The sequence below is a fragment of the Myxocyprinus asiaticus genome, chromosome 48 (assembly GCF_019703515.2).
Source record: "Myxocyprinus asiaticus isolate MX2 ecotype Aquarium Trade chromosome 48, UBuf_Myxa_2, whole genome shotgun sequence".
NCBI lineage: Eukaryota > Metazoa > Chordata > Actinopteri > Cypriniformes > Catostomidae > Myxocyprinus > Myxocyprinus asiaticus.
In genome coordinates, this window is record NC_059391.1 from 10,658,661 (window position 1) to 10,670,799 (window position 12,139).

The following is a 12,139-nucleotide window of genomic DNA, read 5'->3' on the forward strand; positions in this document are numbered from 1 at the left end:
AGGCTACACAATCATGGGGAAGACTGCTGATCTGACAGTTGTCCAGAAGACAATCATTGACACCCTTCACAAGGAGGATAAGCCACAAACATTCATTGCCAAAGAAGCTGGCTGTTCACAGAGTGCTGTATCCAAGCATGTTAACAGAGTTGAGTGGAAGGAAAAAGTGTGGAAGAAAAAGATGCACAACCAACCGAGAGAACAGCAGCCTTATGATTGTCAAGCAAAATCGATTCAAGAATTTGGGTGAACTTCACAAGGAATGGACTGAGGCTGGGGTCAAGGCATCAAGAGCCACCACACACAGACACGTCAAGGAATTTGGCTACAGTTGTCGTATTCCTCTTGTTAAGCCACTCCTGAACTACAGACAACGTCAGAGGCATCTTACCTGGGCTAAGGAGAAGAAGAACTGGACTGTTGCCCAGTGGTCCAAAGTCCTCTTTTCAGATGAGAGCAAGTTTTGTATTTCATTTGGAAACCAAGGTCCTAGAGTCTGGAGGAAGGGTGGAGAAGCTCATAGCCCAAGTTGCTTGAAGTCCAGTGTTAAGTTTCCACAGTCTGTGATGATTTAGGGTGCAATGTCATCTGCTGGTGTTGGTCCATTGTGTTTTTTGAAAACCAAAGTCACTGCACCCGTTTACCAAGAAATTTTGGAGCACTTCATGCTTCCTTCTGCTGACCGGCTTTTTAAAGATGCTGATTTCATTTTCCAGCAGGATTTGGCACCTGCCCACACTGCCGAAAAGCACCAAAAGTTGGTTAAATGACCATGGTGTTGGTGTGCTTGACTGGCCAGCAAACTCACCAGACCTGAACCCCATAGAGAATCTATGGGGTATTGTCAAGAGGAAAATGAGAAACAAGAGACCAAAAAATGCAGATGAGCTGAAGGCCACTGTCAAAGAAACCTGGGCTTCCATACCACCTCAGCAGTGCCACAAACTGATCACCTCCATGCCACGCTGAATTGAGGCAGTAATTAAAGCAAAAGGAGCCCCTACCAAGTATTGAGTACATATACAGTAAATGAACATACTTTCCAGAAGGCCAACAATTCACTAAAAATGTTTTTTTTTATTGGTCTTATGATGTATTCTAATTTTTTGAGACAGTGAATTGGTGGGTTTTTGTTAAATGTGAGCCAAAATCATCACAATTAAAAGAGCCAAAGACTTAAACTACTTCAGTCTGTGTGCACTGAATTTATTTAATACACGAGTTTCACAATTTGAGTTGAATTACTGAAATAAATGAACTTTTCCACGACATTCTAATTTATTGAGATGCACCTGTATATTTCAGGGGGGTTCGTAAAATTGTGATAGAAATGCCAATACTGAATCAAATTATATTTTCATGTTATATGCAAAACAAAAAAACAAAAAAAAAAGTATATTACAAATGTAAAATAGATAAATTATGAGAAATATAACAATAGAAATATTTCACAATTGAACATTTAAAAAGGTCAGCAACCAGTGTGCTAGAGAACGCCTTGTTTACTTGCTACTAAGTCTCGAAAAACAAAATTCTAGAATATCTTTTGTAAGATTCAATGACAAGAACTAAACACTGTAAAAATTGGCTATTAACTCTTCCTCTGAGGTGCTCATGGTTGCAGCCTGTTACCTTGCACACTTTTCTTTTTCCAGGTGGATTGATGAATATGTGTGTACCCAGGAAATTGTGTAGAAGCCAATCAAATTGGAACTGGCAATTTCAGCCTGCCCTTACTATTTTTGTGTACAATATGGTTCAGTGGTCTGTGGACATGCAAAAAATGCTTGATCGGGGAAGAATAAAGAGAGAGCCCACCTATCCTACTGCAGATGGTGACCAACAGCTCCCCTACTGTTTTGGAGTCATCCACCATGATGGTTTTGATGGTCCCATCCAGCATTTTAATCTTCTGAGGTCTTTGTTTTTTCTTGTACTCCAGGACATCCTGTACAAGTGAGATGACAAGCAAATAAGCAATAAAATGAATCTTAGAATGACAATGGGAACACAAACATGTAAAAAATATAAACATCCCTTTTTATATCTCAATTTACCTCTGTCAAAAGTCTGAAGAGAATTCAAATGTTTTAATGATTTGATTTACCCCATTCCGAAGCATGTAGTAATCAAGGGTGCGTCCTGATTCCAACCAGATCCCTTTCCTGGGGTCATCGTCAGACAGGAACAGCCCATAATCTGATGCTGCAATATTTAATTTTACATGATTGAGAAAACAACTCGCCATGGAAGTAGATACACAATCAATGAGCTCTGGTTACAAATTAAATCCACTGACAAATATGGACATAATAAATTTCAGACTCTTCATTAAACCACAAAGCAATTTGTCTTTGATACCAAAGAAGCATGCCTTTGGAAACAATTGACATGTATAAGATCAATTCAATTCATTGTGGCCATTGAGGGTAGCAATCATGTCCACTGCATTGGCCAAGAGTCGTCATATAAATATAGTTGGGCGTATAACGAATGTACACAGAGTGGTGGAGCTTCATCCCCAAGCGACAACTCACATTGGTTTGATATTGCAGAAAAGCACATTTTGCAGGCTCCAGCAAACAGAGAGCATCTAATGTTTGACTTTGTGATGGCTTGATGACTTGAGTGGAGACAGTGAGAGAGAGAGAGAGTGGTCTGATCTATCAAACTCACTCAAGAATATAATTGATGATCAACCGAGTTTGCGCATAGCATAACACTTCAACACCCAAGTTTCAACATGTCGGATAAAGACACATCTACTCTGCAATGCTGATGTGAAGCTGCTGGTATAAACATTTAGGCCACATCCACAGTAATCAGCTTTCATTTGAAAATGTTTTCAGTTTTCTAATGTCATCATTTTCCAAAGTATGCAGTAATAAAGAGTGTTTCGCCATTCTAGTGAGGATGAGAGGTGTAAATGAGTGAACTAATGCCTTTTCAAATGAAAATGCATTAATGTGACATGACCTTAGACTTCCAAATTTCTGTCAAGATCTGCTGATTTAGGCAGAATTCAAACATTACATGCGTGTTTATTAAATATCTTGACTAATTTGATAATAGTTTCACCTACGAAAAGTGCAGTATTCTCAGCTCCGTTTTCCGCGATTTTACCATATTTAAATCCATTCCATCGAATTGTGTAGATTTTTCCCCAGAATTTGCGCAGAAAATGTGAAAAGTCAACGTGAAATCAAAATTGACCCTATTTACTTTTTTAACATTCTTGGTTTTATTGTGAACAATTTGTAAGTGCACATTATTCCAGAGATAAGCAATGTTAGTCTTTGTAATCTATCATGAAACCTTAAACTTCGGAAACATATTTCCTTTTCGCCTGACATCACCAAGGCTGCTTCAGTTTCAACCAACAGCTGTGTTTCAGGAGGGCAGTAGTCCTTCATTGAATGCAAACTTTGGTATGAAACGCCCACATTTTGTGATGGTTAAAATGAAAACAAAAAAGTCTCAAAAGACTATACTGTTTTACTCGGAAATACTTCATAAATACTTTTCATGGAGTACATAAATGGTGAGACATGTGAAAATAGGCAGGAAACCTGATGGAACCTGGTTTTGGAAATCGTACCTTGTCCAGTCTGGGCCTCTGGAACTCTCTCTCTGATAATCCGGCATGCATCGTAAACTGGAGTGGAGGGCTCAAACTGCATCGTCTTGACAACATTGCACTGCCGCACGCAGATCTTCAGCGACAGGGCCACCATTTTGACAGCTGCTCAAATGAGAGTGCCTGCTAGCACACCTGAAAAGATGAAACAATTCATACGTCAGATTTCAAATCTAGTTTCTCTGAAATGCTTTCATGGCAACTACTGACATCTCTCCATTCTTTGAGACCCACAAAAAAAATAAAAAGATCGGAATTCAAACTGGATTAACTGGAGCAGAAGAAAATGTGCACACATCAAATGTGAATTCCAATCAAGTTCAACTCCAGCACTGATTAGTGAAATATGCCGCCACTGTAGATAAGAGAGTGAGATCAGAGCTTTGTGGGGGCTTAGAACATCAGCTCCTTACTTCCAGGTAAGATGACTGTAATATAGTTATTCGATTAGTAGAACAGCACTGCCCTTTAAATGCTGAACAGAGTAGATTCTACTGCTAACTGGGTGTTTAGCCATGGCTTACTCAACCAAAAATCAAATCTATGAAATGTAAACTTGATACAAGAGAGAAACATCAGAGATCATATGTATAAAAGACCAGATTCAGAGAAGAGATCAGATTCATAACAGAGATCAGACTCCGATCAAAGATCAGACTCAAATCAGCGACCCAAAATTAGACTCACAAAAGATGTAGGTGCAGCGTCGTTCTAGCGGGAAGACTCGGAGCTGTACATCATCGCACACTTAGCTAGGTAACTCATAGCCAATCATGTGTCAGCTATCGCTTTATAAGCCTGCTTACAATCTATCTCATTGCTGTTTCAGTGTGCCATCACGGCAACCTCGACCACCCCACCGCCACCAGTTGAGTCCCGTCCTGCACGGGGGTAGGCTCCTCGCCCCTGCCTCCAATTTCCAGGAGGATCTGACTGTTCCGATTACAATCTCTTTGGACCGCCAGCCGGGGCTTACACCAAAGTGAGACATTACATTCCTGTTTTTCATCAAATAAATGTCATCTTAAACATTACTCAAGTCTGAGGGTCTTTCTGATAGAAATAATTTTATGGAGATTAGACTCAGAATAGAGATCAGATCAGAGATCAGACTCGTAACAAAAATCAAACACATATCAGTGACCCAGAATCAGACTCACTAGAGTTAACTCTATCGAAATTAATGGAGAATATACTCAAAACAGAGATCAGATTAGAGATCAGACTGGTAACAAAGATCAGACTCGTATATATATATATATATATATATATATATATAATTTCATATGTATAACTTCCACGATATGTAAAACATGGACGGAATCTCGGAATCCAGTCGTAAAAACGGAATGAACTTTAAAACGCGGAATGTCATGAAATGTATTCTGAAGAAATTAAATGTATGAATGCACATTTAATAAAAGTAAAATCAAGACATGCCCTAGTATGATCATTAAACAAAAGGCTGAGATGTCATTACATAAATATACATTCTGCATGTTCCGTGTACTTAAAAGTGAACGTGTGAAGCCGGCCTCTCAAACGGTGATAACACAGCATCATAAACATCATGCACGTTCTGTGGTGCGTAGGTGACAAAGAACAGAGCACTTATTCACTATGAAGCATGCAGCACATGCAGACTATATATTTATTCATTAAATCACAGCCTTTTGTGGTTTAATAAGCACATTAAGCCATATAGTGAACTGCTTATCCAGAAGTGAGAAGCTGTCATCAAAAACATACGAAGTGCTACATTCGGTTTTCTGCCAAAATGAAAGCTAAATTTAGGTAGACGAGTGAAATTGAAGAAATTGCAAAAGAAAAAGATTACTACTGTACAGTAAAATTTAATATTCAATAATAATAATAATAATAAATCAATAATAATTACATTTATATTTAAACATTTCTTACAAGCAAGAGTGAGGTTGTACTAAGCATAAGTGTTCATAAATGTTTTCATTAATACTGTAATGCTCTGCAGCACTGTATTTAACAAAAAATAATGCAAAGGTATGTAAAAAGTAATTGTTCTGTTTTTATTTGATTTATGTTCTATTAACTTATTTGATTAGACTGTTTTTTGATGCTAAAATTAAAACATGGAATTTGGGGGAAAAAAATTATGGAATTTGGGAAAAAATAAAACAGATTTCATAGGGCCCTACACACTGCAGCTACTGTTGTCACTCTTCTTTTGACTCTTGAGTGCAGTTAATTCCATTCTGTATATGCACAAGGTTATTTATGGGAGTCAGTATCATTCTAAAACCAAATCCACTCCAGAAATGTAGGTATTGACAACCATATTTACATAAAATCAAGAATGTGGTGAAGTTGACAAGGTATTCTTGCATTACTTTATGTGCTACCTCTGTCTGTCTATATACAATGACAAATGCTGGCTTGGGCTCTAAAATCAGAATAAAAAAATAAAAAAAATACAGCAGACATCTCAGTCAAACTTACATTCTTAAGAGTCCAGAATCTCAGCCAGTCCAGTTGAAGTGGTTCAGAGCAGATTATGAAGTGAGATGTGTCTGTCTGACAGCATCTCACAAGACAAGCAGTAATTCAACAGAAGAGTGAGGGAACTAATCTTTTCTCATAATGGATTTGTGAACGAGTCTCCACATTGTCAGTCCATTCAATCAGCAAGTAACCACACACACGTAGGGGGACTAGCTCTGTGTCATCCTTTCACTCTTTGTAGGGGACATGGAGAGGTATTGTGGACCAGATGAGATGGCCCACTGCGACCACACACACAACTCACTCTCACACACACTTAAGACCAGGGCCCAAATTTAACACTTGCCAACCACCAGATGTGAGTAAAAAACAGATTTGGGAAGCAAATAAAACAGTTACTCACCAGTAGCCAGAAACTTCTTCAGGAACTACAACATAACTCATGTTTTTACAATTTGACTTGTAAACCTTAATGTCAGGATATATATACAGTTTATACATAAGCAATATAACACGAGCAAGAGGGTGAAATGGTCCTACATCAGCACTGCTGTGATTCGGCCGTAATCACAGCAGTGCTGATTTAGGGCCATATAGCACGATTGCGAGTGTGATATTGCTTATATACAACAGTTCAATGAACAAGTCAATTTGTAAAAATTAGGAAAAACGGAGTACGGTCATAAAAACGCATTTGTGCATGGAACTACTTTCGTACGCCACGGATCAGAATCTGCCGTTGCTGGTTCAAACCAAATGATGCGTCCAAGCCTTCGTTAGTAATTCAAAAATGTCACTTCAGAAACAGTATCACGGCTTGTGCTGTTTCTACCAAGTTATTAGATAAACAAGGGTTGATGTGTGTGTGTGTGTGTGTGTGTGTGTGTGTGTGTGTCAGTGTGGGCAGGTTTAAATGGTTTACGAGGACTTTTTTTTTAGGTTACAAACTGGTAATTACAAGGGTATTATGCTATAAATGTGGTTTACGAGGTCATTTCTAGTGTCCCCATAACTCAGATCACTTGAAAAAAAAAACATACTAAACGATGTTTTTTTGAAAATGTAAAAATGCAGAAAGTTTTTTGTGAGGGTTAGGTTTAGGGTTAGGGGATAGACTCTATAGTTCGTACAGTATAAAAATCATTATGTCTATGGAGAGTCCTCATAATGATAGCTGCACCAACGTGTGTGTGTGTGTGTGTGTGTGTGAGAGAGAGAGAGAAAGAGAGACGGAGCGTGTGCGACCACCTGTTACCACACCCAAGCAGAGATGCTGTCAGCTTTCTGAAGGTCAGCTTTCTCAGTGGAAAAATAGCCGTCCAAGCAGGGGTATTTCTCCCTATTTCACGGTAGCCGGTGCGCAAGAGTCATTCACTATAGAAACCGCAATCTTCACCACCATTTTGAACAGTACTTTCTCTCCAGTGTGCAAACTCCAGTAAGAGGTAAGCGCCTTGAGTTCTGTAATTAATCAGCCTGTTGTGTCTCTCAGCCTTAATGCTGAAGTTGTTCATTTAAAGTGGTTTAAAGCTATTTCCTAGCTTTAGTAGTGTAGTAGTAATACAAGCGATCATGGAGCGCTGTTGAATATAAACACTGGCTGATGCAGATTCACTTCACGTAACCCAACTGGCTCATATTACACACAAAAATTATCTTTTGCCACCACTTGCTGACTAACATCTGTAATGTCAAAAAAAAAAATATGCGCTACTCCTACACTTTAGTTTAGAACAGCACGAACACAAGCAGAGTGATACACACAGTGAAGCGTCTGAGTGCTGATGGTGCTCATGGAACGTCTCTCGTCCAATCAGATTCGAGGACCAGAACTAACTGTTTTATATATATATATATATATATATATATATATATATATATATATATATATATATATATATATATATTAGTTAATTTAAAACAGCATTTGAGATAAGCAGTAGGACAGCACCCCACATGGCACAAGTATTACATTGACAACCCAAAGGCCATCTGAAGAGAGACTGAGAGATGGAGAGACAGAGAATGACTGAGTGAGAAAGCATAGTGAGGTACAACCAGGCCCCTTAATCTCCCTCACATTACCTGCCAGAAGTCCTGCACTCTCTTTCCCCTCTGCCCATGCTTAGGCCGTGCGTGACAGACACTGCAAAATACCTCTCATTTCTTAATGAATCTCCAAACAGGCTCAAAGCATTCCACCTCTCATACTGCTCAACCCTGAAACAGCATGTGATTCTCTACATGCACTAATAATTGTGTCAAGCCTTGAGGACACTGGGAAAGGAGGGAATTACCATGGTAATATAAGGACTGACCTAGGCCTGCATGGAATTTGCACACATTTCTCATATGTTCTCCATTGAATGTGATGAAAAATCTGTGTAATTCTGTGTAATGGATTTAAAAATACATATTAAATAAACAGAGAACTGTATCTGTCTGTTTTTCTGTGTAACCATGTGCTAGATGGATGTCTTTAGACGTTTGTCCGTGTTATTTAGACACTGTGCTAAAAAATCATGTTCTGAGTGGTTGCCAGGGTGTTACTATTTGATTGCTAAAATGTTCTGTGAGGTTATTAGCACACTGCTGTGTGGTTGCAAGGGTGTTTTAATTGGTTGCTAGGGCAGTGCTGTACGGTTGCTAAGATATTATGAGGGGCTGCAAGAGCATTGCTTTGCAGTTGTTAGGGGGTCCTGGGTGTTATTTACTGGCCCAAGTTAATAGAGCCCACCATCAAGTCTCGAAGATGTACTGTTCCCTAGATAAGGCCCAAGTCCATCTTTCAATGTAATTATATGGGATTGTTGGCCAGTTTTACTTTTCATTGCTCCCATTGTAATCAATAAGCACTTTTCCAACATTGGTCCGAATGGTTCTGAGCAAAGTGAATAATGGTCCAAGTAGGATTTCCACGTAAGCACAGTCTGGTTATGTGCAATCACAAACCATTCCTGACCAGGATTTCTAAACACGGTTAACTAACTATACTTAAGACAGAGAACCATTCTGTTTGAATGCCTTTAGTGTCGTGGCGACTCACGATTGGTCCATTTGCCCAGTCAGTCTATTCCTGTACAGATTTTGCAGCCCAACAAAAGGGAAAAACTTTTTAATCATGCAAAGGAGCCTGAATCTGTATGGAATGGCACGGTTTGCAATGAGAACCCTTCACCCCTATTCTTCATTCTATTTCTTATGTGCTATATGTGCTTGGCACTACAGATCACAGCTGATGTTCTGTGCATCGTCTTTTTAGAACTTTTACTTCTAAGCTCTCTAGTGTTGACAACTTTAAGCCATTGCAGTGTGATGCAACGTCGGTCATGTCTGGTGTGGACAGGGTGTTAGGGTTTGGGGGTTTCAAAAAAACTTGCTTTAGCAAGCATCACTAATTAGAAACAAACTGGCTGATGGTTGCCAAATGTGTAAAACTTTGTAAGTAGCAGGTGTTAAAATTCTGTGGAAATTGGTCGACATTTCCGCGGAATTCTGTGGGTGGGTCAAAAAGCAATGGGTCACAGTTGTGCCAATGCATTACATGCACTTATGATGTCATCGTTTACAAGTTAAAGCACATGAAACCTTTGAGACTGATAAAGGGTAAACAATCTTGGCTTGCTGTCCACATTAAAGGCATACAGGAGACTCGAGCTCAAAGTTTCCTTAACCACCACCCCCTGGGGTTGATTAATTATATAGACAAAATGTGGAGTTGGGGTGGTGGAGGGATGCCAGAAGAATCGTCAAAGGGATGAGGTAAGCAGCCGTTTATATAACTTGAATCTTAGTTCCATCCAAATCATGCATTTGGAGTTCTATAGTCTTGACTTAATTTCCTCATTTTGAGAACAACTTACTGTATCTTCTCTCTGTGACCCCAGTAGACCGTTCAACACTATAAACTACTTAGCCACTCCTACCTCAGCAACAGACTTGGAAATCTAACATGATGCTCTAAGAACATCTCTGCTTATAAAGTTAGACTTTAAAGTGCCTCTCGAGGGCATAATCTAAACTGAGCCAAGACCTCCCCACAACAGCGGGCATATTAAGTTATGCCGATACATTGTGCTGAAAAAAAAAAAAAAAAAACCACAGCAATAAGTTACCAGAAGGGGACAAAAAGATGCATGAAAACTTGCTTTGTGAGGCAGTCATAAAAAAGGGCAATTCAATTGGGCAGAGGGAACAGATAGGGCCATCTGGAAGGGATTGCAGTGCAGTGATTTGCACTAATAACAAAAGCAAAGAGCAGAGCCCAAGAGGCCACCAAGTCTGAATTCATTAACGAGTGTGTGCCAATGATCGGAAGGAGAGTGAACTCAGTTTCCTACCTGAACAGGTATTAAGGCTCAGTCATATTCAGGCGAAGAAGGCATGCTTGAATGTTAGGTGAACATAATGTGAAAAATTCTTGCCAAGCAAGCGTTTTTTATTCTGCACTTCGCTGCAATACTCTGGGAGAGAGAAGTTATGCAGAAACTCATGGCTAAAATTATTTCATTGTCCATTGTGAATATTCAGTGTAGCTATTTTCAAAGTACTGCACACACAGAGGTCACTTCCAAATCAAGCAACTTCTTATTGGTCAATGCTGTGAATTAAAATTTCACCAAACTTGAAACTCCAGCAGAACTAGCATAGGAAAATTATTTGCCACCGGAAGTCCATAAGGCAAAATTCCTGACCATGCAGAATTCCATTTAGATGTCTGTATTTCACCTACAGAACTTTGCAGTGCAAAGGTTAATGTGGCCTTTACAGAAGGACAACAAACTGCAAGACATGGACTGTGGGTTCACCCAGTCTCCTAGACTTCTTAGGGTGTTTTCAGCCTTGATTCGATAGCTTGGTCTGAACCAGAGTTCTATTCCATCCCCCTTTCCCTGCCCCGCTGATCTGTTTTCACATTGTACTTTTGGATCCAAACAACGGTACGATTGTGCCGTCATGAGTACTACGGCGAAATGTTAAGGAGGTACCAATGTTGTTTTTGCATACACTCCCGTAAATATGTAGCTGCACCCCATATACTGGCTCCAACTGTTCAGAACTGTAACTTGGTAACGACTCGGGAGGAGAGATGCCAGTTTCACTGTTACTGACGTATTTGCCACATTTTCCAATAAATCTCCTCCTTTTCTTTCCCTCCTCTACTTACTTCAGAGAATATACAGGTATGCTCAAGGAAATCTCAACTACTAAGTGTTACAAACAAAACTTGGAATATCTTACCAAGGTTAAATGCCATGAACCTTGCAAACTGGCAAATTCAGCAACTAATTCTTCCTTAGAAAAGCTCATTGTATTAGACTGCCTGGCACCCTTTGTGTCAGAAATTGTGTAGAAGCCAGCCAATCACCAGGCTACACTTGGAAAAAAATCAGTCAGCTCTTGACATTTCTTTGTGCTATATGCATCAAACTGTCAGTGAATGTTCCAAGGACAGTCTGTGGGCATGATGTCTAAGCCTTGTCTAAGGGTTCATCTAGAAAGGTTGGGTGGTGTCAGCTTAAGCAAATCTGTTTTCTGCTAATCCTAACCCATTCAAAATGTGTTGCTATGAGCTTGCTGTATACAGACAAGACTGACAGTTATTGCTACAGATGTGAACACTTTGATTCTTATGAATTCACCAAGTTGCTTTCCTGAAGGCGTTTAATGGCATTACTACCAAATGCTCAAATAACCCTCCCTGTCTGAATATCTAAACATAGTAAGTCACAAACTTCTGTATTCTCTGAAGCTAATAACCACACTGTGAGCAAATGTGTCTGTGAGAAACATTTTCTCATGCCCTGGTTGGTATGAGAGTCAGGCCCCATAGAGCAAAAATCTGGAAGCGTTTGCACTCGGAACCAGAGCAAAAATTCCTAACAGCTTTGGAAGATGGGCCTAAGAACCTCCAGCTGTGATTTGTAAACATCTGTCCAGCTGCTTGCAATGAGAGACAGACCAGGATGCTCGTGTTAAACAAGGCCTATCTTTGTGAGACTTACTTTTATTATAAACATTGGC

At 39.5% G+C, this 12,139-nt stretch overlaps 1 protein-coding gene across 2 annotated transcripts in view; it reads right to left on the reverse strand.

Annotated features, from left to right (window-relative positions):
* The window catches only part of LOC127437404 (talin-2-like), a 229,738-nt gene that overhangs the window by 134,370 nt on the left and 83,229 nt on the right, over positions 1 to 12,139 (reverse strand). For both annotated transcript variants that reach the window (XM_051692258.1, XM_051692259.1), the window contains exons 2-4: positions 3,599 to 3,772; positions 2,108 to 2,205; positions 1,819 to 1,948 (exon numbers count right to left, since the gene is read on the reverse strand). In XM_051692258.1, coding sequence (XP_051548218.1) covers positions 1,819 to 1,948; positions 2,108 to 2,205; positions 3,599 to 3,734 — 364 coding nt within the window. In that variant the 5' untranslated portion in view covers positions 3,735 to 3,772. The remainder of the gene's footprint in view (positions 1 to 1,818; positions 1,949 to 2,107; positions 2,206 to 3,598; positions 3,773 to 12,139) is intronic.